The sequence below is a fragment of the Pezoporus occidentalis genome, unplaced genomic scaffold (genome assembly GCF_034315485.1).
Source record: "Pezoporus occidentalis ecotype Australia unplaced genomic scaffold, CSIRO_AGI_Poc_V1 ctg25, whole genome shotgun sequence".
NCBI lineage: Eukaryota > Metazoa > Chordata > Aves > Psittaciformes > Psittacidae > Pezoporus > Pezoporus occidentalis.
In genome coordinates, this window is record NW_026914394.1 from 1,014,227 (window position 1) to 1,041,025 (window position 26,799).

The 26,799-nt window shown below is 56.0% G+C and overlaps 2 protein-coding genes across 3 annotated transcripts; one reads left to right on the forward strand and one right to left on the reverse strand.

The window, feature by feature from the left end:
- Window positions 1-381: 381 nt before the first annotated feature.
- Window positions 382-16,952, reverse strand: POMGNT1 (protein O-linked mannose N-acetylglucosaminyltransferase 1 (beta 1,2-)). Of its 2 annotated transcripts, none has more exons than XM_062623004.1 (22): window positions 16,710-16,952; window positions 14,649-14,837; window positions 11,565-11,673; window positions 11,061-11,176; window positions 10,715-10,780; window positions 10,162-10,275; window positions 9,411-9,528; window positions 9,032-9,130; window positions 8,414-8,541; window positions 7,773-7,843; window positions 7,407-7,482; window positions 5,924-6,007; window positions 5,750-5,791; window positions 5,614-5,672; window positions 5,425-5,497; window positions 5,003-5,131; window positions 4,553-4,678; window positions 4,329-4,393; window positions 3,898-3,942; window positions 3,593-3,728; window positions 3,001-3,110; window positions 382-2,743 (listed from the first exon to the last, which is right to left on the reverse strand). In XM_062623004.1, the coding sequence occupies exons 2-22, from the start codon at window positions 14,757-14,759 to the stop codon at window positions 2,641-2,643; spliced, it is 1,980 nt and encodes a 659-aa protein (XP_062478988.1). In that variant the 5' UTR covers window positions 14,760-14,837; window positions 16,710-16,952; the 3' UTR covers window positions 382-2,640. The 2 variants fall into 2 exon arrangements, with proteins under 2 accessions (XP_062478988.1, XP_062478989.1); XM_062623005.1 differs by lacking the exon at window positions 16,710-16,952 and adding an exon at window positions 15,767-15,785.
- On the forward strand, window positions 16,026-22,009 carry LURAP1 (leucine rich adaptor protein 1). The gene is made up of 2 exons (XM_062623006.1): window positions 16,026-16,255; window positions 19,419-22,009. The coding sequence occupies exons 1-2, from the start codon at window positions 16,064-16,066 to the stop codon at window positions 20,106-20,108; spliced, it is 882 nt and encodes a 293-aa protein (XP_062478990.1). The 5' UTR covers window positions 16,026-16,063; the 3' UTR covers window positions 20,109-22,009.
- Window positions 22,010-26,799: the final 4,790 nt, after the last annotated feature.

The following is a 26,799-nucleotide window of genomic DNA, read 5'->3' on the forward strand; positions in this document are numbered from 1 at the left end:
GTAGAAGTGCCAAAGCTGGCTGCCTGCTGCTCCCCACCATAGGACAAGCAGTCACTTCACCCTGCTGCCCCACAGGGGTACACCAAACCTAGAGCCAAGGGTCACAAGACTCTCAGGGGACAGCAGCTGGAGGTGCTGGGGTAGCACAGGGGCTGGTTATACCCAGCAGGTCCTCAGGCAGCTGGTCTGAAGATAGAAGTGATAAAGCCCAAGGAGGAAACAGCTCACAAACCTGTGCCAGCCAACTGCTCCGATCCAGCACAGCACGTCTTGGAGGACCTCTGCTGGCACAGCCCTGGGCCACCAGGAGCCCAGGTGACACCAGAGGAGAGGGAGCCGAGCCCTGGGCCATGCAGAGGGCACATATGGAACACACGAGGCTCAACAGCTTTGCAATGTTTACTCCTGAAAAAATAATTCAATTCAGAAAGCAGCAAGCCCCGGGATGCCCACGCTCCCAGCCCCACCACGGCCACCACACCACAGCCTTACTGGGAGAACAGGGAAGGATGGAGAACAGCACCAGTGGGCCCATTGTAGTGTGTGGAGAAGGGGGATCTTGAAGCCCACCAGTCAAATCCTGCTGTTGCTGAGCAAAGGGAGCCCCAGCCCCTGGTTACTGCAGGGCAGCTTGGGTTTAGCCATTCCCTATCCATGGGACCACTCTTCCCAGCTCCAGGAGGAGCTAAGAGGAAGGCAAGCCTGAGCCCTGCCAAAGAAGGGAAAGGGAGTGCATTTAGTTTCAGGAAGGAGGGAAACTGGGCCTTGGGAAGAAGAGATGCTGAGGAAAGGGCATCATGGTGGAGAGCTGTAGAAGTCTTCCCAAAGCAGGGTATGGGGAGCAAGCTGCTTTCCCTGGGAAGAAGCCTGTCCCTTTCCTGTCGTGCTGAAAGGACCTGCTCTACCCATGCTGCCAGAGCAGAGCCCCAGCCAAAGGCAGTGCTGGTGGTGGCAGAGGACAGGGTTGAACCCAGTACCGCAGTCTCAAGGTGCCACCCTGCACCCTCCTGTTCCCTTCCTGCATCCATCCCTGATGCTGGGTCACACTCAACCTCTGCTGTGTCCACACAAGGCTCATTGTGGGCCACACAGAAGTGGATTTCCTGGGTTCACTATTCATTTCTATGCTGGGCAAGGGAGGAAGGAAGGGAACAGAGGATGGAGCTGGGGACAAGAGACAAACCTCCCATGACTGCCCCTGTGCAGGCTGGGGGCTGCGAGCTCTCCACACTGCTTTCCTGTTATCCTCCCCCTCCCACAAGCAATAAATAAATAAGTTAGTGTAGCGTAGACCCCGATGCTCAGTTCACAGTGAGAAAACAAAGGGGAAGAGCCCCCGTGACCACAGGGAAAGGGCTGAGCAGCAAATCCTCCTCCCAAGGGCAAGCCAGAGCGCAGCATCCCTGCTCAGTGCTGGGGGACCGGGCACAGGTCTCTTGCTGCATGGATGAGACACAGAGGTGTACTGAGCAAGAGGACCAGGGCTGTCCCTAGTATGGGGACACACATTAGTACCGAGTGGCTGGCGATGGGAGGGGGCTCTGGGGTCCTTCCTAAGGCACAGGAGGGGGAACAGGGACCCCCTCCCTCTGCATGAGGGGTGTACCACAGCAAGAGAGCCAGGTTGCCCATTCTGGCTCACCTCAATGTACCAAGATAAGGATGGGGATTCAGAAGAAGCCCCCTCTGCCTTCAGCAAAAGATGGGGGTACCTGGCCAGGGAACAGGGAGAGACAGGGTACAGTACCACAGGGAAGGACCATCAAGGAGCACTCTCCATCCAAAGGAGGGGGTGTCACTGTGTCTGCTCACATCTCACTCTCCAAGGCACTTTCACCCCCTCTCCCACAAGTCAGGGGACAGGGCTGCTCCCCCCAGAGATGGCTGAGCTGCAGCACAGAGCCTGGTCCACTTCCATCTACAGCCACTTCTGGCTCCCAGAGCTGCAGAGCAAGGAAAGGGGCACCTGACAGCTCCTCGTGCTGGGTATGGGCTGTCCCCTTCATTCCCACAGTAAACTCAGCTCCTCTTCAGCATTTCCCTTTTGCCATGAGCTGGGCTGCACCAGCTGCTGCAGCCCAAGAAGCAAAATCAGTGTGCGGGGAAATGCCCAACCCAGCAGAGTCTTCAAGGTGCATCCATCATGCAGGAGACAGAAGAGATGCTGGAAGACCTACTCTTCACCTCTGGGCACAGAACCAGCCAGGCATGAGTTAATAAATAGCACCCAGCTGACACGCTGCAGCACCTGCACAGGAGCATGCTGCCTTCTCAGGACTTGAGGACCAAAAGGGGAAGCTGAGGTGTTTCTTGAGGCCCCCTCCAGTCTGCAATTGAGCATCTCCTTCCTCCAGCCTTGCCCAGCCAGGGGGCACAGGGAGCAGCGTTAGTAGTCCGTGTTAAAAAAAGGAAGTTCCTGGGATGAGGGGTGGCATATCTACAGGGAGGAATCCCCATCCCCTGCTAGGGAGAGCAGGGAGACCACAGCAAGGGGCTGGAGGAAACCCAAGATCTCATTTTGCAGCATGAAATGGGAGCGTGTGTCCAGTCACCAGCCTCTGAGAGCTGCCTCTGATTCCGACTCTGCACCATGGGGGTCCCTGGCTTCCCCTGGTCCCCTTCGCTTCCCTGCTGCCAGTCTCACGTCTGCTCTGCTGCAGCAACTGCTGGCACTGCCACTGCCCCCTCCTCCTTGGCGGGGGGTTCCATGTAGATTGGTGTCACTGATGAGGGCTTCTTGGACCTGCAGGTGAGAAGGCTGCATGGGAGCGGGCAGGGGTGCTGGTCCCCCTCAGGATCCCAGCTCCCAATAGCACTGCTTCCTGGCATGATCTTCCCACTGGGGTATGTATCCCATCCCCTCCCACCACACTAGTTAAGAAGGAGGGTGGTATGCCCCAGGACTGGGCTGGGGCAGAAGTGGATGATGCAGTGCACTGGACGGGGGACAGAGCCATGAGGATGGGGACATTACCCAGGGTGCCATGCCCTGATACTCACGAGTAGGGGGAGGCAGGGACCCCCACCACGAGGAAGTGGTTCTTCTTGCGGAAGAGCCGCCACAGCCCCTTGTGGTTCCCACGGACGTCCAGGTCCCAGATGTGGAGGCACTGGGATGGTGGGGAGGGAGGAAGAGGCATCAGAGCCTGGGGACAGGCACCAGGGCCAGGGAAAAGCCAACACCCCCACCCTCACTGAGGCACAGCAAAGAGGGCTGACCCACTTAATTGGGGTGGCCCAGGGCAGCACCCCATCAGCCACCATCAGTAGCAGGAAAGGGGGGACCTGCTCCCATCCCTTCCTTAGGACATGTAGTTTGATCATCACTTCTAGGAAAGGGATGGGAACTACCAGACAAGCTGCTGTCACACACAGGGAGGTCATAAGACTTCTCCACTGAGACAAGCATCTGCCCTGGATGACCCAGTGCTTTCTGTGAACACCAAATGCTTCAGCATCACCCACTGACAGCAACAGTCTATTCGCTGAGCTGCACCCATTTCATGGGCAAACCCCAAAACAACAGCCAGATGTTTCCCAGTGATGCCAAGACCAATGTAGGGGTTCCGAGGGGCCATGTCAAGGGGCTCACCTTGGCAAGCTGAGTCCAGGTGGTGAAATCTGCTTCCTGCTCCATCTTGATGAACATGACGTAGACCCTGCCCTCGGTGTCGGGCACAAAGGAGTCCTCACAGGGGTTCTTGCTGTGGTCCAAGACCTCAGCCTCACTGCAGACACAAGAACAAGGAGTGAGAAGGTATCCCACCTCCTCCCTATCCCCACTGCAGAGTACTTCAGACAGGCAAGCAGCAGCTGGGGCTGCCAGGGCCACCTCCCCTCTTTCTTCTGTCCTGGTTAGTTTACCCAGTGTCTCCCAACCCTCCTGCAGTCACATACCCCAGGAGCCGATGAATTTCGGTCTCATAGGCATCCTTCCTCAAGCTGTTGGAGGAGGAGAGAACACAAAGATAAGGGCAGAGTGAGACAGTTTGATAAGCACAGAATATCCCAAGAAGATCCAAATTTAAGACTGACCCAGTGTAACATTAAAAAGCAGGCTGGAACCAATAAATGGAGAGCAGACTGCCATGCATCCTGGAGGATGTGGCAGCGAAAACATAACCCTTCAAGATGTCCATCAGGAGCACACCATAGCTGAACCTGAGCTCACAAAAACCATTGCAAAGACTCCCCAGTGAAGGCCAGTGTGCTGGGGCTTGGAGGTTATGGCTGTTCTTCCAGAAGGAAGGGAGACATGCCCAGCACAAGGGGACAAGGGTCAGATCAAGCAACTGTTTCATCCAGATCTCATTCTGAGCAGCACTCACCTCTCCACATTTTTAAGCTGGACATTTGGAACTGTGTTGAACTTGTGCTTCTTGAAATAGGCTTCCTGGGAGGAAGAGAAACGAGAGGTAAGGAAGGAAAATGGGGTTCGGTCAGGAGTCAGCACTACTCGGAGGTCACCTCAAGCATCCCTGCTACTTGGAAAGGTGACCAAGTCAGAGCTCAGCACAAGGATAAGGCTTGGGGGCTGAGGGAGGTCACTCACATGGAAGTAGCCGTTCATGTTGAGCCCCACGATGCCAAAGTGGTAGGAGCGGGAGATGTCGGGGATGATGCACTCCCGGCCCTTCCGCTGCTCAGGCATCCGCATCCACATGTCCCAGTCCCAGAGCTGGGGAGGAAAAACTGCCACTCAAGCCTGGGGACATAACTTGGTAGTGTGGCCATCCAGGGACCTCTCTAGCTGCCCACACCAGCTCTAGCCCCTTTGGCTCCAGCCTGCCTGGGCTGTTCCAGCCAGGTCTGTGTCTGGTTGTGTGGTCCTCAAGTTGCTGTCTTTCCCAGATCCATTCTGCTTGGGCATTCTTCCCAGCAGAAGCTCAGGGAGAGCCAGGGGTCTTCCAAGAGCTGTAGCCACAGGATCTGGATGATGACCAGAGACTGCTGATGAGCAGAGATGGGGATGCATAAGAGAGGATCCCTCTAAGGTACTCACCTTCTCAGGGGTTGGCCACTTTGGCTCCAGCTCGTCCTTGTACAGGCTCTTTCGGAGCACCCAGCCCAAGCCTGGCATAGTCTCCACACGGTACAGGAGGGAGGGGTCCTCAGCTGTGTGTTCATAGCCCTGTGATGTTATGGGAAGCATTCAGCACCCTGAATACACCTCTATCCCACCAAAAAAGGAGGCATCTTGCTCCACTGAGGCTTTCAGCATGGGGAGCAAGGGACAGCCACTGGGAAGGCTAGGACAGGATGATTTGCAGGGGCACTTCTGAACAGCCCAGGGCTGGGGAGACAGACCCACTTAGGATGATAGTGGTGGGACACCCTGGTTTCAATTGGAGCTTGGACCCCAGCCTGACATGGGAAGAACACAGGGCAGAGGTGTCCCTGCTCCACCATCCTCCCCTGACCCACCTGGTCGTTCCAAGCCGAGATGCAGTACAGGCTCTCATCCTCCTCCAGAAGGTGTATGGACTGGCTCAGAAAGCTGAGGAAAAAGTTGCCCAGCCCCTGGTCAAACAGCATGGCAGGAATCTGGCCTCTCCTGAGCAGTCAGAGAGCTTGTAGGAACTGCCCCACCCAAACAGGGACCCACAGCTTTACCTGAAGAAGTCAACAGAAATGTCAAGGTCCTCCTCCAGAACCACGGCAAATTTAGCATCCTGTAGGGGAAGGAGAACATGAGAAGGATGGAGAGGAACAGGACAGAGCAGCTAGTCAGGGCAGAGGTCTCACTCACCGGGAACAGGTTGAAGGTTGCAGTCAGACTGGCTTTGTAGTGCTACAAGAAAAGACGGATTGTTGCCCAGGTTACCAACAGCCTGGCACTGATGCAGGGGTGAACCAGCCTCCTTCAAATGCTATCCTAGACCCCAGGAAATAACTCTTCCAGGGTCTGGGGAAGGTCTCTCACCTGAGAAACTCTGGCATTTTTAATGCTGATGGGAGTGTGCTGGATTCCTGAGAGGCCAAACAGCTCCACAACATCCATCGGCTCCTGCAATGGGAAGGTACAAAGCTCATCAAATGTGTGGGTCTGGATACATCCTCCCCACCCTCTGCCTGTGTCAGCTCCCTGGGACAAGAAGAATATGCCTGTGGGATGCCCTGCATGTGGCTGTCCCTCCTGGGGACAAGTGAGGCCTAAAATGAGGCTGTGCTCTTGACCCTGCAACAAGGAACTCACCCAACTCTCTCGGCCCTTCAGCCCTAAGTACTGCCGTAAGTTTCTGTTAGCCCTGATAGTCTGCAAACCCAAAGTTGTATCCAAGAATATGTAAGGCCCTAAAATTTCCAGTCCCCCACTGACAATGCAGAAAGAAAACAGGTATAGGCCGGAACACATATTAGATGCTTAATGTCAAGACCACAATCAACTTCATTTTCTCTCACAGTTGCCAAGAAAGAGACCTATCTGCACTGGGGTTAGAAGTAATCACATTTGGGCTGACATCTCTATCCCAAGAAGGCCTCATCAATGCCTTCTCTATCCCCTTATTGTCCACCCCACCTCCTAGCCACAACAGAAGGATCTCCCATTGCATCAGCCTTTCCCTGGTATCCACCATGGCAGCATGGCTGCCCCCTCATAGCTGAGGGATTCTGCTCCAGTTGCCATGGCAATGGATGCTGCTATCTTTAACCACTCTGATGTGCTGCAGCAAGAGCCTGCATAAACAACACAGCTCCCCCAGCCCCACAACCTGGCAGTGGTGGGAGAGGCCTGCAAGGGAACAAGCCTGTTCCCTTCCCTATCTCCATCACAAGGCAACCAGACAATACCTCATGGGCTGCTGCAGAGATGAGGGCTAGCAAACTCCTGAGACCTACTAAGGTCCCACATGCCTGTTCCAGAGCACATCCCATTGCCAGAGCACCAGATTGCAGCGGGATCCTCCAGGGCTTTATAAGGTTGAGCTGACAGGAAGGTCATTGCCCTCAAAAGGGCCAGTTCTCCTTTATCTGGCTTCAGCTTTTATGATCCTTGTGAAAACAGACTGTTTTGGGTCTCCTCAGCTCTCACTGAGTGGAGCTGGACAGGCATGGCTGGACTGGTTTCCTCCACTTCATGTGAGGGAGTTGGACACAAGGTATTACACCCAGACCTGCTCAAAGGGCTGGTGATACTCATCAAGTGAGAAAAGGGGATGCGAAGAGCCCAGCAAGACCACCTCATTCCTGTAAACCAGCCTTTGGAAAAGGCCAAGGCAGCTTTATCCACACTCATGGCTTGGCTAAGCTGACTGTGCAGGAGTGTGTGAAGAGCAGTGTGACCCACAGCAGGAGGAAGGGTGAAGGGGCTCATTGACTGCCACCCACTGAAGACTGGGCCAGCACCACATACTCCCAGCTGTGGGACCAAGGACCTGGCTACAGGGACCTCTGAATGCTCTCACCTCATAGTACCCATCAATGAAGACTGTGATCATCTGCGGATTGACTCCCTGAGCCGACAGCAAGGAGCGCAGCATCCTAGGGAGAGATCAAGGGGCCTGAGCACAACACAGCCCTAGTGGGCCCAGGCCATTCAGCAGAGAATTATGGATCCCTTGGGATAGGGGAAATATGCATGATTAGGAAACAGGACCTATTACCCCAGGGCTCTTCCCTTTCCCATGGCACAGAACCCTGGGAGCTGTTCAAGCAGGTCTCCCCATACAACCCTGGGAGGAGGCTGGATCCTGCCAGCAGGATAAAGGGGAGAGTCTGGGCCATGCCTGGTGGCACAGAGCAGAGCAGCTGTGTCCCCTGGAAGTGCTTACCTGTACAGGTAGTTGGGGCGGTTCCCTGCAATAACAGCTACAGGCACATCAAAGACTTTATTGTCTTTGAGCTGGAAGAGAACAATGTGTGTGAGTGGGGCTGGGAAGGTCAGGCCAACCTAAACCTATGCCACTGAGAGCAGGATTCATGGGGTAGGGACCAGCATAGTCCTGCCCCTTGGCTCAGGACCATACCAACCAACCAACCAGGATTCCACTTAGCACTGCTGGAGACCCTGTCAGCTTCCCTCCCTCACCCCACCTCAGACTCAGCTCCCAAATCCCAGCTTGCATCCACCTGGAGACTTTTGTCCAAACCCTTCATCACTGTGCCAAGGACAGTCCAAAGGCCATAACAGCTGCTTCATCTCCAAATGTAGAGGCTCTGCTGCCTACACTGATGTCCCTAGAGCCATGGTACTCTGGGAGCTCAGGCCAGACACAGGGCAAGCAAACTCCCCTTCCCCAGCATGACCCAACCACATGTATTTTGTATTCACCTTACCTTTGCTAGTGCTAAGGGCTTGCCCAGGCTCAGTTTGCACCATTTAGCTGGTATTTAAGGACAGGGCTCTGCAACTGAGCTGCAAACACAACTGGTCCATCCCTGCCCTCCCTCAATACTCTGCCCCTGCACTCACAGGATCAGGGTTGAACTCAATGGGTGTGGGGTCTTTGCAGCTGCAGACACTGCCATAACCTTCTACTTTGCTGCAGAACCTCTTCCTGCGGTGGTTCAACTCTGTGTCAGGCCAATGGCACTCAGCATCTAGAAGCATCAAAGAGAAAACACAGACTGCTCATCCCCATGACCTCACCTTGAGTGCTCCAGGCTGCACTGCCACACGTATGGCTCTCCCTAAGCAGCACTTATTGCTTGCTCATGCCAGATATAACCCCAGGAGCCATTCAGAAGCCTTCCCCATCACAGAGCCTCTCTGAGCAGCAACGGGCCCTGTTCAAGGCCAACAGTCAGAAAAGCCTGGACCAGGCCTGGTTGGAACAGGTGACAAACAGCCAGACCACATCCCTGCTTCCCCATCCTCACCTTTCTCAACAGCCATGCCTGGAATTGCCATGGAAGCCTGAAGAAGGGAAGCTGGCCCCATTTTAAAAATTACCATCCCCATCTCAAACACCGTTACATCCATCCTGGGATCTTGCTAACAGACCCACAGCTTTGACTCAAAACCATCAAGAGCAGCAGGCAGGCATCTCCCAGAGATACCTGGCACCATGAAGCACGTATTGCTTCCTACCTTCCACAGATGTCAGATGAACTTCTGTCTTCAGCAGTACAGGGTCACCCCACGTTGATAGGGCAGGTGACTTGGCATGCTTCTCCCCGTATACTTCCCCTGGAGCAGGGACAGAGGGTCAGGACTGTCTGCAAGGGCCCATCCCCGCTGTGTCAGGGCATGAACAAGGCTTTGGCACCTTTTCCCATGGCCTGTGGCGAGCTGCTGAAGGGACATGCTCTGTCTCCTTCCGCACCCTCACCGCCAGGAACAGATCTGCCACTCTCTGTGACTTGCTCCCTGCTCTTACAGCATGTTGGGGATGGGCTGGGTTTGTCTTCACCTGGCTTCTCCCACCATAAGGAGCCATGTACGCTCTCCCAGTCTGTGCAAAACCCACCTCCCTTCTTCCCCACAAATGTCCACATATCTCTCCAGCTCAGGAATGGTGCAACTTGGCTCCCCAGGCTTTTCAGGACATTCTTGGCTGTGTCCTTGAGGTGAAAGGAGCCTTCATCCTGGAACAAAACACAACCCTGCAGCTGAGGCCTGGCTCCTGATGCAGACCAGGAAAGTCTCCTATGAATACTAAAGAGGTACAGAGCCCACTCCTACCCTTGAACCTGTTCAACCACAAACCTTCAAGAGCAGGTTGCTGAGGTCTCTGTGCCACTAAACCTAACCGTGGCTTCATCATGACCCACAGGGAGGTCAGAGTAGTTGCAGACCTCTGCTTCCTCGAGACCAGATTGTTCTCAAGCAGAGCCATTTGTTCAGCAACACTTCACACAGCTAAACCTGAAACCCTGAAGTAGCACAGTACTGCTCACACAGCCATCTAGATCCAGAAGGGTTCCACCATATCCTTATACTTCCTTATGTCCATTCTCAACCTAACCTTTGTTTATTGCTGCAGGCTATCACACAACAGCTTTTTGCTCTCCTGCCTTGCTGAGCACACAGCAATACCTGTAGTAGCAAGGGGGAGCAAGAGGACATAGGAGGTGATCCAGCCAGGGAGGCATAGCCCAGTGAGGATGTGACATTTAGCCCTGGGAATGCCTGATGTCATTCAGAAGACAACTGCCCAGATAAGCTTTAGGGTGCCCTGACTCAAGATGACTTTTTCTTTTGACACTAAGGCAACATACCTTAATGGTGAAGATCAAGATCCGGCCCCGGGCAACCATGTTAAGGAAAAGCACCATGGCTTCATCTTCATGGGGAGAATAGGTGTCAAAGACCCTCTTGGCCATCACATGACCCTGTTGGTATTCAAACGTCAGATGCATCTTAAATGGTATATGGGCAGCACATGCAATGTTATGGAAATCCATCCTGGAAGCCTGAGTTCCTAAGTAACACAATGAGTTACTTTGCTGGTATGCCAAGAATTTAGACCCCAGGCAAGCTCAGCCCCTGGGGCTTCACACAGGACATGAAGTGCAATGAGGTCCATAGGACAGCACAATGCAACCTCGCAACTCCTCTCCTGCCTGCTTCCCAAGGCCAGCCAGAGAAGCACAAGAGAAACACTACAGGGACTATTTGAATGACTGTGTCCTGCTCTGGCAAGTGAAGACAAACAAGCATTGGGGAGCTTCTCTCTTGGCTGCCCTTTGCCTCCTGCACCCAGCAGTTAAAGAGCAAGGACAAACAGTGCCCAGTAAGACAGACAAATGCAGACACACAGGGATGCTTTACCGTAGCCTGATTTAAGACGATGACGTGAATCCCTCTCCCCTGCTCCCGAGCCTCATCTTCCAGGACCTGCAAGTGGAGAAGTGATGAGAAACATGTCAAGACCTCTTATTCCCTGCCCATTCACTACAGCAGAACTCCCAGACAAGAAGCAATTCTCTCTGCTGTGACATTTTGTCTTTGCTGATGGCAGTGATGGATACCAGAGTAGAAGGCAACACAGGCCAGCACCGCCAGAGTCCTGTCTTGCCCACCACTAAAGTGCTCTCACCACCTGCCACTTGAGGCTTCACTTCATTCAGCAATATCCACCGTCTGCTCAGCCAGCCAGCCAGCACCTATAACTCACCGTTGTCCCATCCACAGCCACATAGACCTTTGACCTGCTGGAGTACACCTCGACATCCAAGACCTTCTTGTTGCTGACAGGGTGCCTAGGGACCTCCACATTCAGCATCTCATCATCTACAGAGGAAAAATGCATAGTCTCAATCAGCCAAGGCACCTCTAGCTTGTTCACGCTTGGTGCTAGCACAGACGAGCCTCCAGAAGGTTATGCCCACCAGGTATCCCAGCCCAATAAGCCACGGGTAAGAATGCACAAGGACAGCAGTTAAGGGAAATACAAAATGGCAACAGGTCTGGCCCCAGCTATCCCCACATCGATATCTGCAGCCAAACGTGTGGAAGCCTTGAGTAGATAGAATGGGAACAACCTTTTCTATTATTTTTTGTTAAAACTACATGCAAACTTTTATGCTGTAGCTGGTCAAAAGTTCATCCTGACTTGAAGAAATTGCTTCCCTCCCTCCAGTTTTCTTGCTTCAAAGAAAAGCAAGATGCTGCCCCTCACCATAGTCCTGTGCAGACTCCTCTTCCTCCTCATAAGCAGCTCTCCTGGTGTCCAAGATCAGCTTGATGTTCACAATTACAGTCACAAGCAGGAAGAGGACAGCACCTGTCTGCAGTGCAGGAGACTCTGTGTTAGCAGCTTGTAAGTAACAACCCCAAATTCAGGCCACCTCCTTGGCAGAGGCTGCAGGGCACCCCAAGAGATCTTGCAAGGGATCATAATTATCTGTGATTTCCTGTTTTCTTCTAGGGAAAGGCAAAGATAAGGAAATACAGGTGATGACCATGTTTTACATTGAAATGTTTTCACCAGCTGGAGAGCATCAACTTCTTGATACATGAGAATTAACCCACTTCCAACAAATCCCTGCTTCCAGATCTGTGAGCAGATTCCTGTCAAAATATTGCATCAAGGTTGAGGGTCTGTGCATGCAATTCAGAACTGCAGCTCCCACAGTAACCTTAACGTCTGCCTATCCTGCAGCATCACTACTCTCATCCCTCCCTCTGCAAATAGAGGATGTATTCACAGGGACAGATGCTGTGCGACTAAAGCAAGGCAAAGGGAAGAAGCTGAGGTCTGACTTGAGGAAACCACACTGTGCCACAGGCTGCAGAAAACAGCCCACAGCCTTGCTCTCTGCAGCAATCTTCAAGGCAAGCTGCATGGATGCCAACACAGAGGGTGATAGGAAGGTCCAGTGGCTATAGAGCAGTCCACAGGAGCCCCTCAAGCATTACCACTCCCCATGGCTTTGTGGCTTCCAGACCAAGAGGATGGAGAAGCACCAGTACTTAAACGCACCTTGCTCCTCTCTTGCTCAATTTCAGTCTTTTTCCTGGTATTTGGACCCAGTGTAAAGCAGAAACTACTCCACGCTAAAGGGGCCTTTTCTGAGACAGAGCCACACAGGAAGACTTGGACCACAAACATCCCATGTTGGGGAATAATCCACCTGCAGGTGTAAGCTTAAAGCTGCAGTGCTGGTCTGGGATGCAGGACTGAAAGATAAGACCTCAGCTGAAGCAATTTGTCTTTCCCTTAGGGAGCTTTGTGACCGAAGGCCCAGGTGAAAAGGTGACAGCAGCATGTGGAGGCCATGGGGCTTCGCACATGGATAATGTTCCTGCCCAGCACCTACAGCCCTGCCTCAGGGCTGAGGAGCAGCTCTAGCCCAGAGCTCAAAAGCTGCTCTGGACAGTCATGCTGCAAGGGGAAGCTTTGCCATTGGATTTAAGACACAAAGCCCTGAGGAGCTATTACCCCCAAAGCTAACACTGCTGCAGGGCTCCACCAGGCTCCAGGCCAGGAGGGTACATCCAGCTCACAGCAGAGTCACCACAGAGACCCAAATCTGACTGCTGTGTGCTGCTGACAGATTCATCCATGGCCCAAAAACTCTGGCCCCTTGGCCTAGCCATTGGATGGTTTCCAGTTTCAACCAGGCAAGCTCAGGGTCCTACTTTGAGTTTGGAGCATCTGCCTGGAGCACCCCAAGTTTCAGCACGGAGTTCACAACTAACAAGGAAGAAGATGGGAGAGGCTGGTGGAGGCTGCTCATAGCCTAGGCTCCCAGCAAAGGGATGTCAAGACATGTCATGGGTGATTTTGAGACTATTCCCTTGCCCCTCAGCCCCCAACAGCCTGCTGCTTAAAAATCTGTGCCTTTTTCAGTTCTAGGATCCTTGATTCTCTGAGGTGCGGTATGGGGTTGAGATCACACACAGGCCTGCCCTTACTGAGAGGCACTAACAGAATCCTGTCCTACCTGGCCAGCTACTACCTCTGTCAAGCAGCCACATGGGTTCAAGAAATAACTGAGGAAGATTAAGTTGGAAAACCAGCAGTAAGACACATGACAATATAACTGTCACTATGGCATTTTGGCTTGTTGATCTGTTGTTGACTCAGGAGTATGAGCACCTTTGGGATATGTGCACAGAAAGCTTTTAAATAGGCAAGAATAGAGCCTTGGACTCACAGTGAGGGGCAGACTGCTCCTGGTGGCCAGCAGCAAGGCCATCTTACCAACCTGCCTCCAGCCTGGTCAGCACTGGAGACATGGGGCAGTGGCCCTGGTGACCAAGCACTAAGCAAGACCAGCAGCTGAGTGTAGCAAGGCTGGCTTGATCAGAGCTGCTGATAGAGGCCCAGCTGCTATAGAACTGGCTGCTTCACACCTGCGACTCCGGTTTACGTATTTTAAGCCCAGTTTTTATGTGTTTTAAGCCACAGCAGTGACACAAAGGAGAGAGGTGACAGCAGACTGGCTCTAGCACACTGCCCCCAGCAATGCCTACTTGAATGACCTGGCCTGTTCCCAATCCCTGAGCACTGCAGGGGACGCCAGACCGAGCCCTCTTGCTCCTGAGGGAGCCCTCATGAGCCTTCATGCCCCCAGGAACACAAAAAACCTTTCCCTGCACCCTCTTACAGCAACGAACTGCCAGATCTCACAAACTCTGCACATCCCAGGAGCGGCCCCTTTTCTGCAGCTTGCTGCTATGGGTCCAAACCCTTCCTGTCCTTACACCCCCAGACACCCCCCAGGATGCCGACTCTGCTGAGGATTAGCAGTTTTCCAGCACAAGCAACCAAGCCTGCAGCTTTCCCAGACACCAGCTGCCTTTAGGGCATGAGATCCTGTTGCTCAGCCGTATTTTCTCTGTCCACCTGCTGTGTCTTATACCAGGCTTGATTTGCAAATTAAATGGGGCAAGGACAGTTTCCCACCAAAGGCTGAGCCCTACAGCACTTGGCATGGGTCCGGAAACAGAAGGGGAACATTCAGTCAAGTTTCTAGCTGAAAGCTTCCCAAGGACACCTGGATAACTATAATTTCATGCCACAGCCACCCAACAGGTCCACTTCCAGCTGGAAGTTGCTGCTAGAAATGTCATATCCTTCCACGCATGAGCACAAAATCACTGGAAGTAACATTTGGGGGGACAAGTTATGTCTCCCCAGCATGCTAGGTCACCCAGACTGCCAGCAGACCCACTTCCATCCACGCAGCATCTCCATAAAATCACAAATCCTGCAGATTATCCTTCCTAATCTACTGAAGGCCTGTGAGTGACTCACCTGGCACAGCTTCCGCAGCATGCGCTGGTTCATCAGCTTGTACTTCCAGGCAAGATACCAGCTCCGCTTCTTGTGGGGCTTGACGGCGGGGTTGGGTTTCCACTCATCCATAGTCACAGGGGCTGGCACAGCCGTGTGGGGCAGGGGTCAGGACGTGTGCTGCTCCGCTCTCATGTTCATCGGAGCTACCTGTCGGGATGGGATGGGAGCACAGTGAGGGAGGTGAGTGCTTTCAAACCCTCTCCCCAGCAAAGACAGGGCCTGGCACAAGCAGTGACCATGAATGGCACTCACATACCACAAGCAAAAGCCCCACGGAGCCTCCCCACCTGCAAGCACCCCCAGCTCTGCAGGGAGCAATCCAGGAGGCCAGGCTCTGCTGGAAGACTGTAAGCAGGGTGATGGGAAGCCCTTGAACTCACGGCCAGTGAGGATTTCTGCTCCAGCCCACCTTACAGAGGCCACTGCAGTGCAGCGGGACCACTCCCACACACTGCAAAGGTGGCCAAGAGGCAGGAGCTGGTGAGACCCCAAACCACCAGGCATCACAGTGTCATCACTGGCCGTATGTGCCTGCAGGGTCCCCGGTGAGGAGAAGCATCTTCCCTGCTTGCAGTAGGGTACCTATGAAGCAGCACCATCCCCACTACGGTGCTTCTCATAGCACAGACACGGAGCCACAGAGGGGCCATAATCCCACTGGAGATCCCAGCACCCTTGGGGCAGAGAGGCTGTGCCCAGGTCCAGGTTCCGTGCTGCGAGCAACCTGCTGGGCCTGGGGGAGGATGCAGAGGTCCGGCAGAGCCAGGGGCCTGGCTGGAGCACAGACCCCGCCAGCGGGGCCAGGCACGGTGGGAGCCCCCAGCAGCCGCCCGCAGGGGAACGGAGGAGTGGGGCACCCTCAGGGGAGGAGCGCCGGGGCCCGGCGATGCCGGGCGGGTACCGCAGAGCGGCCCAAGCACGCGGAGTGGGGGGGCCCCAGGGCAGCGGGGGAGAGCCGCGAAGGGGGCCCCAGGCGGGGGACGCGAGGGCAGAGCCAGGCCCCGGAGGCCCAAGCGGAGCAGCAACGGGGGGAAGGCCCATGCGCGGAGCCGGAGGGGCACGGCCTCGCTACTCACGGTCCAAGAGGGGAGGCCGAGGCGAGGCCGGGCCGGGCCCGACCCGGCGGTGCCACCGCGCCGCGAACCCCGAGCGCCAGCGGGGCCGCGCTGCTTCCGGCGCCGCAGAGCCGCCGCGGGGGCGAAAGGGGGCGTGGCCAGCGCTAACCCCGCCCCCCTCCCCGCGCCGCTCTGCGCTGCCCGGCGGACCTCGCTGGTGCGGGCAGGTGGAGGCGGGGGGCGTGGCCTGCGCGGCGGGGCGGGGCCGCGGCTCGGTCCGGGTGACAGCGCTGACGCCGCCGCCGCCGGCCCGGCCGCATGGAGAGCGGCGGGGAGGCGCTGCCCGCCGACCTGCGGGACCTGGCCACCAAGGTGGGGCGGCGGCCGCCCGCCGGGCTGCTGCGGGGGCTGCGGGCAGACACAGCCCCCGCGCCGCCGCCACCGCCCGCACCGGCCCGCGGCGCCCGCCTGCCGCTCGCCGAACGCCTCCGGGCGCTCCGCCTCGACATGGTGAGTCCTGCGGCACCGGGGCGCTGCGCACCCGTGGGGAGATGCGTGCCCCCCAGCTGCCCGCTGTGCCCGCGATGTCTGCCCGTAACCCCTCGGTAACTGGTCCCCTCGGTAGCTGCCTGCACACCCCCCCCCCCCCCCCCGGAATAGTTGCATCCCCCGGTAACTGCCTGCCACCTCCCGGTAAGTTCCCCGCCCCCCCCGGGTAATTCCATCCTTCCCCCCCATCCCGGGATAGCTGCATCCCCTCCGGGTAACTGCCTGCCATGCCCCGCTAACAACCCCCTGATAGTGCCCTGAGCCCTGCCTGCTTTTTGGGGTATCCCTTCTTTTCCTCTGTGCATTAACAGTCCTTCACCCCGTCTTTCTCTGCTTCCCGATCTACACAGCATCCCCCCCCACTTGGGGTCTCACGAACCCCTTCATTCACCGCCGTCCTGCTTCCCCTCCTCACCCCAGGCGCTGGCTCCGGTGGGGATCAGAGTGTTCCAGGGATCAGGATTTAGGGCAGGGACCTTCGCCAAGGGCATGATGGCCGGGTCCCCCCGCGGGTGTCACCCCCTGAGTGACAAGGCACAAGCATCGCTGGGAGCTTTCCCGGGGTTCGCTTCCTGCTGGGGCTTCTCTGGTGTCTCGTAAAGGGTTGTGCTCCTCTGGCCGCCTTTCCCGGGGACCGTGGGAGTGTCGATGGCAGCCTTCTCGCCTCTCTCTTTCCGTGGAGGGAGCAAATACCGGCGATGCCTGCGGCTCTGGGAAACGTGGCGAGATTGGGCAATGGGTTCAAGTGCTGCTGGGGGAAGGGACTCTCCCACGCGTGCACACACAGGGCGGGTGGGTGGGAATGAGCATCGTTTCCATAGGGAAACCGCCTAAATACGCCTACATCCCTGCCTGCCACCCGGGGCACCGCTGCTTTGCCCCATTCCATATTCCATATTCCCCATCGGTGCTTTCATCCTCCCTTCTCTTTCATCCTCCCTCCACGCCAGCTTCCAGGCTGCACTCTGACCGGAGGAGAAAGGTCTGTGGGCCCTGAGTTGCTCAGAGGAGGAGGAGGAAGAGCAGGAGGAAGCAGCCGTGGTGCTTGCCCTGCCCAGGTGCAGGCAGGGTCAGCTCCCAGTCTGCAAGGCCTGGTTTTGGCTGTGTGTTATTAACCTTGGCTAAGAAAGCCTTTTCCTTTCTCGGCCCTGGCTCCTCTTGTTGGCTGAAAGAAGCAAGGACACCTCACACCCAGGTCAGCAGCCCTGGGAATAGCACCTGGGTGCCCAAAACCCAGTACAGGGCTCCCCCATTCCCATGAAAAAGAACCAAAATCTCCCCTCCCCAGCAGCAGAGACCAGCAAATCCCAGTGGTCCTTGGAGAAGCTGCCCTGGGAGTGGGTGATGAGGGGGGAAGACAGCAAATTCCCATACTTGCCTCTTGCTCTGAGGAGGATGTTTCATCCCTAGGGATGAAGGTGCCTGCAGGTTTCTTGTGTGCTGGGGAGGGGAATGGGACCGTATCCTCCCTGGGAGGAGTGTGATGCTCCCCTCTGTGGCTGTCCTTGGTGCAAGGTTGGTGCTGTGGTGCTGCATCACCACATCTGGAGGAATACAAAGCAGCTGGACCTCGGGCTTCTCCCATGTTATTCTTGCCTTGCTGGAGAGGGGGTTTCTTAGGGTGCAATGGGATGGGGTCAGGCTGGCCTAAAGTACCAGCAAAGCGATGCTCAACTCTTTCCAGCAAACCATATGGAAAGGGGGGAGGGGGGGTGTTTTCCCACCTCCTGCTTTTGGGGTGGCTCCCCGGCATCTCTGACAGCACTGTTGCAGCGAGGCAGAGAAAACCAGGGAACCCCCTCATCAGGGTTCCCAGCCTTCCTCCTCCCGCCTCTTCTCCCTGCCAAGGCCAGATGCTTCAGCAGCCTGTGCAGAAAAGTCCATTGTAGGCAGTTTTTGAAATAACTTGCCTAGAAAGGAAGTTTCTGCACTCCAGTGCTGGCTCCTGCCCCAGTCCGGGCACATCGCTGCTATTTTTCATGTAAATCCAGCTTGCGGAGCACGGGGAGGGGATGGCGGATTTGTGTTGGGTCTCTACAAATCATTGCCCCTTTTTTTGTGTCCTCTGGACTGAGAGGCATCACGTGCTGAAATCCTGGCTGGAGTTTTCCCAGGCTCCTTCCTCGGATGCTTTTGTTGCTTGCGCTCACTGTGGGACCGGAGATGGGGGGTCTCAAGAGACCAGCGGGTCACCCGGGGGCAGGCGGGTGGCTCTGAGGGTACCGGATGCTGGGGACCGGGTGCTGTGCTTAGAAAGGATCCTGTGGGGCTTGCTGGTGCTGGGGACAGAGTGAGCTTGTGAACCAGTCTGTGGGCATCTGCAGCTCCCAAGCTGCCGGTACCTGTCCTGCAATAGGTTTCTCTCCCACCACTGCTGTCTTATTCCCCTTCCTGGCAAAATATTTGTGTCCTGCACAGGGGAAATCCAGTGGCTTTCGGCAGCCAGTATCACATAGACAGGAATGTCTTGGCACGCGGGGCTTTCCGTTAGGAAAACAGATGTTTCTGCAGCAACCGAAGCTTTGCAAAGGCTTGGAGGGGCAGGAGTCTTTGTGGGAAGTGGTGTGGTCAGCAGTGACTGTTCCACTCCACTGTCCTCCTCTGGTTTTTGGGAGTGATTTGGATCTCAGGCTCCAGATCCTGTCACATTGTCACTAGGCTTGGATCCGACCCTAGAAAAGGGGAACTACATGCATGAAGGGACCCAGCCTAAACAGCCTGGGGAGGTGCTGGTGGTCCAGACAGACCCCTGCTCAGAGCAATGCCCCTGCTTGGTCTTCTTGCCTTGCCACCCCCTAGGGCTTGGGGGATGCTCTGGGCTCAGACATACACCCAGTGCCTCCAGTTCCTTGCTTCCTCCTGTCCCCATAGGAGACAGTGACATAAGTGCTCTGGGTTTATTTCCCTGAAGGCGCTGGTGGGTGGTAGGCACCATAAGTCATTGGTTGCAGTGGTTGTGTCCCTGAATCTTGGACAGGGTCCCCTGGGATGTTTCCCAGTGCCATGCTGTTCATCAAGCAGCCCAGCAGACCTGTGGCCACTACAGTGGCACCTCTGCCAGGGTGTGCTGGGACTGGGGCTCACCTTGGTCCCCTCAAACCCCTGTTTTCTGTCTCCCCACCAGGCCTACCTGCGAGCGGTCGATGTGAAGATCCTGCAGCAGCTGGTGGTGGTGAATGAGGGCATCGAGGCGGTGAAGTGGCTGCTGGAGGAGCGGAGCACGCTCACCAGCCGCTGCAGCAGCCTGGCCAGCAGCCAGTACAGCCTGGTGGAGAGCCAGGCAGCCTCACGGCGGGGCAGCTGGGACAGCCTGCAGGACCCCAATGACCCGCTGGACAGCATCTCCGTTGGTAGCTACCTGGACACTTTGGCTGATGATATGGATGAGTATTCTCAAAACGCAGCCGAAACCGCCACTGCATCCGCATCGGGCAGAGCCCTGGTCAGGGCGGAGCAGGATTGGGTCAGGATTGACCCCGAGAGGGGTCTGGCAAAGCAAGAGAAGGGCAAAGCAGAGCACGAGTGGCCCCACGTGGACATCTCCTCACCCCGGCTGCCCCAGGATCACCGGTTTCCAAAGGAGCCCCAGGTGGCCAACGGGCATTTGGGCCAGCAGCTCTCCTCTGTGGAACCAGGCAGAGACACCAAAGTGCCCTCAGGCGCTGGGGAGAGGCTGGGGAAGGGGAACCTGGATGGGAAGGCTCGGAAAGCCGAGGGTGACTTCGAGAACTGCAAACTCAACAGCAAACTGCACTTGGAGTATGATGCCCACTGGCGCTGGCTCCAGTCTCAGGATGATGTGACGTTCTTGTAGCCCATGGCTTCGCCCTTACCACGCCAGCTCTCCCAACTGCTCGCTCTGCTTCACTTGTCTCTGCTTGGGAGAGCTGGGGTGGCTGGAGAAGGGAGGACAGGCTGGCTTGGTGGTGCTGCACTGTTCCTCTAACCCCCTGTCAGTGTTCGGTGATGCAGCCCTAAGGGATGGGGTGCTGGCCCTGCAGCAGCTTTATGGGAGAGGGGGGATGAGGTGGGTCCCCATAAACCTAATCGTTTGCCCTGGGGTGGTGCTTGCAGGTGGCTGGTCACTCCTCTGTTGTCCTTCACGCTGGTGGCAGGGAAGGGTTGGTGGGAAAATCTGGTGCGGTGGGACCTCTCCCCTCTAATCCTCAGCCTTCTATCTGCAAACACTGGGGACCCTTCCTGTAAACCGGCTGCCCAGAGAGGACAGGAGATGCTCCCACACATCCATGGTGGCACCAGCATGCTCAGTGTGAGGTGTGGGGCAAGGCCAGCAGCAGGTTATCCCTGTTGGATGTGCTCATTTCCATCATTGTCTTCAAGGTCAGTGTCCATCCAGGGTAGAGTTGACCTGGGGCACCTGGGGCTTGGCCTCAGCACATGGGGGATGCTAAAACCCTCTTTCCTGTGAGTGGAGCCCTGCCTGGTTTGAATGCCTTCATCCATACCCTGTGGAGGAAGGGTGATGGTGCAGACTTCCCTTCCAAATGTGATTACTCGAGAAGGGTGATGTGGTGAGTGGGAGATGGAGATCCAGTTCTCCCAGTTTGTTTCTGGGCTGTCTTCCACTATTGGACCATGTCCTTCGGAAACCCCGGGATGTGGCAGTGTATGGGCAGCCCGGCAGAGCCTGTGGGGCCCAGGCCCAGGGAGTGCTTCCCCCTGACACAGTGTGATGGGGGTGATGACTGGGATTCTTCATCTGTGTGATGAATGGTGCCAGGTCTTTACCCCCTACCAGCAACCAGAAACATGGGGCTTCTCTGCCAGGGTGGATTTGCAGTGCCCCTGCCTTGGAGGCATCTTCTTTGTCCTTTTAGCCTTGGCTTCTGCCTGTGCCTTTTACTGTCCACGCACTGCGTCCCCCAGCACACCCCTCGCTGCCTTGTAGAGCATGGCTTCAAGCTGGAGCTGCATGAGAGCTTGGACAGGCCTGCTGCCTTCATCAGACAATGCAGGAAGGACCTGAGCATCCTGCTTCAAGGAGAGGGGCTATTCCGTGTGCATGGAAAAGCCATGGGTGCATGGGTGCTCAGTGCTTTGCTCTCACCATGATGCTGTTGTTACCCTGCTTGTGTGGGTCACAGCCTGGCTCTTCTCTTACTGGCGTGGTGGGAGTGGGGACACCATCTCCTGATGTCAATGGGAAGTCAAGAGAGAGGGAAGACCTGTCTGTGGCTCTCCCTAGATACGAGATGTGAGCTGGCCGTGGTTAGGAAGGTGGTTGTGTGCATGACAGGTTCAGCTTTGTGCCTCTGAAGCAGCACCTTCAGTGGAACCTGTACTCCATACTGAGGCCCCTGAGCATCCTCCCTTTGCCTGCAGATCCTCAGGGCTTTCCTGGATGGACATGGAGAGCACAACACCCACAGTTCCAGGAGATGGCACCTGCTGAGGACTTGTGGGAATCTCAGCAAACTGGGACCAGGTTGCCCTATGTGAGCATCCCATCTGCTTGCCCCAGAGCAGCTGTGCTTGGCTTGCCATTGCCTACAAGCAGCTTATAGCTCCCTGTGTAGCTCCACTGCTGCTAAGCCACCACGTCCCCCAAGGCTGGCTGTCCCCTGCTTCCATTCTAACCCTGCATGGCATGAAGCAGATGAGGGTCCCTGAGGGAGACAGGGTAAGTCCTCCAGCACTGTTAAATCATGTTCATCAAAAAATAGCTGGCTTAATAAATGATAGCGTGTCTCCCAGGCCACAGTGTCGGTGCTTTGCTGAGCTTATGGGGGTTTGTAGGGAAAGGGGAGAGTGAGATCCTGTGGAGCTGCTGGTAGGTTTAACCCCAGTCCTTTAACCCAGACCATGTGTCCAGGGATCTGTCCCTTCTCACATCAGGGTGGTGACATATAAAAGTCACCCTTCCTGCAGCAGTTAGGTACCAGAGCACATCTGCTGGGAGCAAGGATGCTGGTGACACTGGATCTGTGGGAGATGGGGTGTATTGAGCTCAGCTGATCCATGTCTCCACTTACAAACACCCTTCCTGCCCAGATTTCCAAGGAAGATCTTTCTAGGTGTTTGCCAGCCACATTAGCCATGCTGGAGTCATGTTTGCTTCCCCTGTTCTGCGTCTGCAGCCTTGGTTCCTGCAGCCTCCTCCATCTAGGGTGTGCATGGGGGTCTGGGTATGGGACAGAGACTTCTCCAGCCCAGCATGGGGTGGGAGCAGCCACAGCTCTGATTTGAGGCTGTTGGGATTTGCTCCTGGGTGGATTTTAGAGGGTGGGTCCCTTTAGAACCACTGGAGCTCGTGGAAACATCAGCCTTTCCAAAGCAAACGCAGGCGGCTTATCCAGCCTTGCCATCCCAGCCCAGCATCCGTTCCGTCTCCTGGCTTTGAAACCATGAGTTTTTGCAGATGGGGAGGTGGATGCTGGAGCCAGCAGGGTTTGGCAGGATTTCCACGTTTTATGCTGGGCTGAGGTGAAACATAACGTACGGAAACCTTAGAAACAAAATTCTCAGCCCGTTCCTCTTCCATAGCTAGACCCAGCGGTCAGGCAGCTCTGTATTGCCTTTGCTGCGGTTCCCCTGGGTATGGACTCTTAAGCCTAGCCTACAGGAGCCTCAGCTGCGCATAGAATCGGGGTATCCCCTTCAATCTCAGCGCCTCTTGCTGCAAGGTGGGCGCAGCAATGGGGTGCACAGCACCCATGGGTGAGAAACAGCCTGCAGCATAGGCATGGAGCCTCCCTTCTCACCACTGCCCAGGGAGGAGCAGTGCCTGGCCCTGCCTGCTGCTGCCCTTGGGCTGTGCAGCTCTGGTGTTAGGTAAGAAAACAAGCAGATAAAGCAGGCAGGATCCCAGCCGGTGCCAGAAAACACCCACCTCTTACAATAAAAACACCATGCAGTCATCTTTTTTTTTCTTTTAAAGATATACACAGAGATTAGACTGACTTAACGAGGCAGTAAAACACTTCAATGGCTCCCCTTGCTAGCTATTAAACACTCCCCTGGGCCTTCCCCTCCCCACATGCAGCTTGGCTCAGAAAGGGCCCATCCCCTGAGTGCTGCAGCCATTTAAGCGATTTATGGTAGTTCCTGTGGGGAGGCACCAGGAAAATAACCTTTTTACAGAGGGGAAGAGCCCGGTGCCCGTGGTCAAAGGGGGGGTGGCTTCCAGCCCTTCCGCCCCTCACCGTGGCCTTTGGTCTGGCAGACCTATAGCCCCATACAACCCTATCAGCTGGCTGCTGTGGGGTGCATTGCTGTGGAGTGACCAGGCGAGTGGGTGCAGGGGGTATGGGGCTGGATCCTGGCACCGGGACCTTCACCAGGACTTGGGGCAGGGATGCTCCATGTTGTCCCTTGTATCATTCCCTGTGCCTTGCTCAGGGATCAGGTGCTGGGAGGAAACCTGTAACAGGGCTGCTTGGGGCTGCTCTAAAATGAACCTTTTGGGCTCTGCTTGAGGCTTGTCTCTGGCATCCACTGCTAACATGAGAAGGTAAGAAAAGGTCCAGATGGACCAAGAGTAACCTGGGGCTGACAATACCTTGCCCACTGCTTTCCCTGAGATGATCGCAGGCTGCATTACAGGGTGACCTGCCTGAAAACCAAACCCCTCAAGAGAAAGTGTTCAGCTGTAGGGGTGCAATGATGTGACCCAGTGACACCAGTGCCAATGGGGAGCGTGTCCCATTCACCCCACGGTTCTCTAATTGCCAGGAGCAGTGCTTCAGGCAGAGCCCTGGGCTTGAGCTGCCTGACCCATTGCAGGCAGTGTGGGGCAGAGAGGCCAACAACTAAGCCAGGAGGGGCTGGTCATGCCCCCAAACCCTGCTCTCAGATTGCCCTGTTTTGGCTGTGGGGATGTTCTCCTGGGCAAGGCTGAAGTGTTGGCGCTGGTGGAGCCAAGGGAGAGCCCCATGATGCCAAAATCACCTCCAGATCAGGAGAGCATTCACTCCTGGCACTGAGGACCTGGCTCAGGCTGGCCCCATCATCTAGCTCTCCTTCTCTCCTGGTTTCACCCAGCCTGCTCCCTGTGCCCTTCCCAGGACTCCCCTGTACCAGGTTAAACCAGCCCAGTGGAGGGTTCCTGTGCCCTGAGTTTTCAGCTGGTTTCCAGTTTTTCCTTCCCATTCCCTCAGGATTACAGGTTTCCAAAGGCAGAACCTCCTACAGGTTTGTGCAGGGGCAGCTGAGAAGGAAGAGTTGCCTCCCGCCTTCCGCCTGTTTTCTAAGGACGGGCATGCTTTCAGTGTGTGCTCAACCTCTTATTACACACTGGAGAAGCCACACCAGGCAGGGGATGCTCTGACTGCCCAGCGTCTCATGGGAGCCTCCTGCCTCCTGTGGTACCCCCTGAATTCCCCCTGAGTCTGCTCTTGGGTCAGCAGCTGAATGACCCACAGGCTGTTGAACACAGGGACAAAGCTGGAGCACAAGCCAGGAGCTAGCTGAGCCTTTGGGAAATGCCTCCCGGGGCTGCTCCCTGCCTGGCCTTCGCTTTGGATTCTAATCCTTTGGCTTTAGAGCTTCCCAACCCTGCTTGAGAGTGAAAAACAAACATGACTGCTTGGGGCCTCAGGGCTGTGACACGGGACGGGTGACAAGGACAGGTTCTGGGCTGGGTTCCCTGCCCATGTCACCCTTCCAGCCCAGCCAAGGTGCCAGGAGTCCCCTTCCTCCTCCCTTGGGTGGTGCGCACCCACCCCGGCCCATCAGGGTCCGCAATGTGCCGCCTTCTCCTTCCCATTTATATACCCATCACTTGGTAAGAATCCCCCCTTTCCCATGTAGAGTGGGACCTGGGTTCGCTCAGTGCCACCCCAGGGGTGACACCTGAAGCTGTGTGTGCCCAGATGCGTGTGCTGCTGTCGCCACCTCCTGCCCGCTTTCGGTTCCCCGTGGGGAGGGGAAGGAAAATTGGGATTGCTCCTTGGAGAAATTCATCTTCTTTCACCGTCTTATCTGGGCCTGACCTAGAGGACCCCCCCCCCCCCCCAGGCTGGTTTTGTCCCTTCCGCGGTGTGTTTAAAGGGAAAAATACATGTTTTGAATATGTTGCAGAGGGGCTGTCAGGGGGATGTCAGGATGCATCTCCAGTGGGACAGGATGGGGAGCAGGACCAGAGGGATGCCTCCAAATGGGAGCTTGCAGTCCTCCATGGTTGGTGGTGGTCCCAGGTGTGTGACTGCGGCTGGGGCTGGGTAGGGGGACAGAGCTGGCCACTGTGACAGGGATGGGAAGTGAAATGTGCCTCTCCCAGGCATCAAACCTCCCATTCTGCATCCCTTCTCCCCAGGCTTGGAATGGAGCAGAGAGGCCAGGCAGTGGCTCCACTCTTCATCCATGCACTTCTGCAGCTGTCTGGCTGTAACATCAATCTGTACATCAGAGTGCTGTAACTGGCAGAGGGGTGCAACACTTGCGGCCCTCAGACACCTTCTGCAAAGGGGTTTTGAGGCCACAATTATCCCCAGCCAGGATCGGTGCCCTGGGAGAGAGACAACATTGGGAACTGAAGGGATTTGAGGGAGTTCTGGGACAGCAGCCCCCATCTTGAAGGCTCAGTCCTGGGCCTCGGGGTGGGAGGGCACAGGCAGTGTGTGCGGTGAGGATTATGGCTGCCATAAAAAGCACCGGCATCTCTCACCCCTGCTCCCTAAGGTGCTTAGGGGAGGAAAGAGGAGCTTAAACAGCAGCCTCCTGCACTAAGGAGGTGCAGGCATGGGAGCAGGTGGAGCAGCCTGGCACCCTCATCAGCCTTCTTTCCCCTTGGCACCCCCCAAACCTCCCCCAGGCAAAACAGCCCCCAACACCTCTTCCCATGGACCTTCTCCCTGAGCCCCTGATGTTGGATGGCTGGACCCTCATACCCTGCTTGGAGGAGGTGCGGGACAAGGAAAGGGTTGGTGGGGACAGCCCAGCCCTGAGTAGGGGTCCTGGTAGGCAAGAGGAGCAGATGAGGTTGCTGTCATGTGCCCTGGCCCCCAAACAACCCTTCTTTCCCCACCCTCTCAGTTTTGCTTGTCCATCTGGTCCTACACTGCCACCCCGCTTCAAAGGTGCTCTGAGGGTGCTGGAGATGTCCTCCAAAAAGCAGCCAGTCCAGGGGTGGGTGCCTGGGCTGGAAGCCACTGATGTCTTGGAGGGGCAGGGGCTGCTTTCAGCCAAAAGCCACACTCTGCTCCAGTTTCTGGAGGCAAAACGGCTCCATGGCGTCTCATGACTCTCTGACAGGTTCAGAGCATCCTCAGAGCTCAGCACCAGTGCGGTGTCTGTTGATAAATCACGGCGAGGCAGGTGCCAGATGATGGCAGTGATGCAGGGATAGGGGGATGGAGGTGGTGTGTGTGTGAAACTGGTGTCCTCTGCTGTTTCCCCTGTCGTGTTGCGGGTTCCAGTGAGGTCACAGGAGAGAAAGCAGCTACAGCCATGGGGTCCTGCACAGCCCCAGGGCCAGCCCGGTTCCCGGTGCTGAGCAGGTGAGACGCTGTGGCTCAGGTTGGTGGTTTCCCCTTGCCATAGCATTA

Coding starts and splice junctions, on each gene's coding strand:
- POMGNT1 (XM_062623004.1), bottom strand. CDS start 14,759: ATGGATGAGTGGAAACCCAACCCCGCCGTCAAGCCCCACAAGAAGCGG. Junction 6,008..7,406: donor TCATTGATGGGTACTATGAG/GTGAGAGCATTC, acceptor TTCCCATTGCAG/GAGCCGATGGATGTTGTGGA. Junction 5,498..5,613: donor ATTTCTGTTGACTTCTTCAG/GTAAAGCTGTGG, acceptor CTTTTTCCTCAG/CTTTCTGAGCCAGTCCATAC.
- LURAP1 (XM_062623006.1), top strand. CDS start 16,064: ATGGAGAGCGGCGGGGAGGCGCTGCCCGCCGACCTGCGGGACCTGGCC. Junction 16,256..19,418: donor GGGCGCTCCGCCTCGACATG/GTGAGTCCTGCG, acceptor TCTCCCCACCAG/GCCTACCTGCGAGCGGTCGA.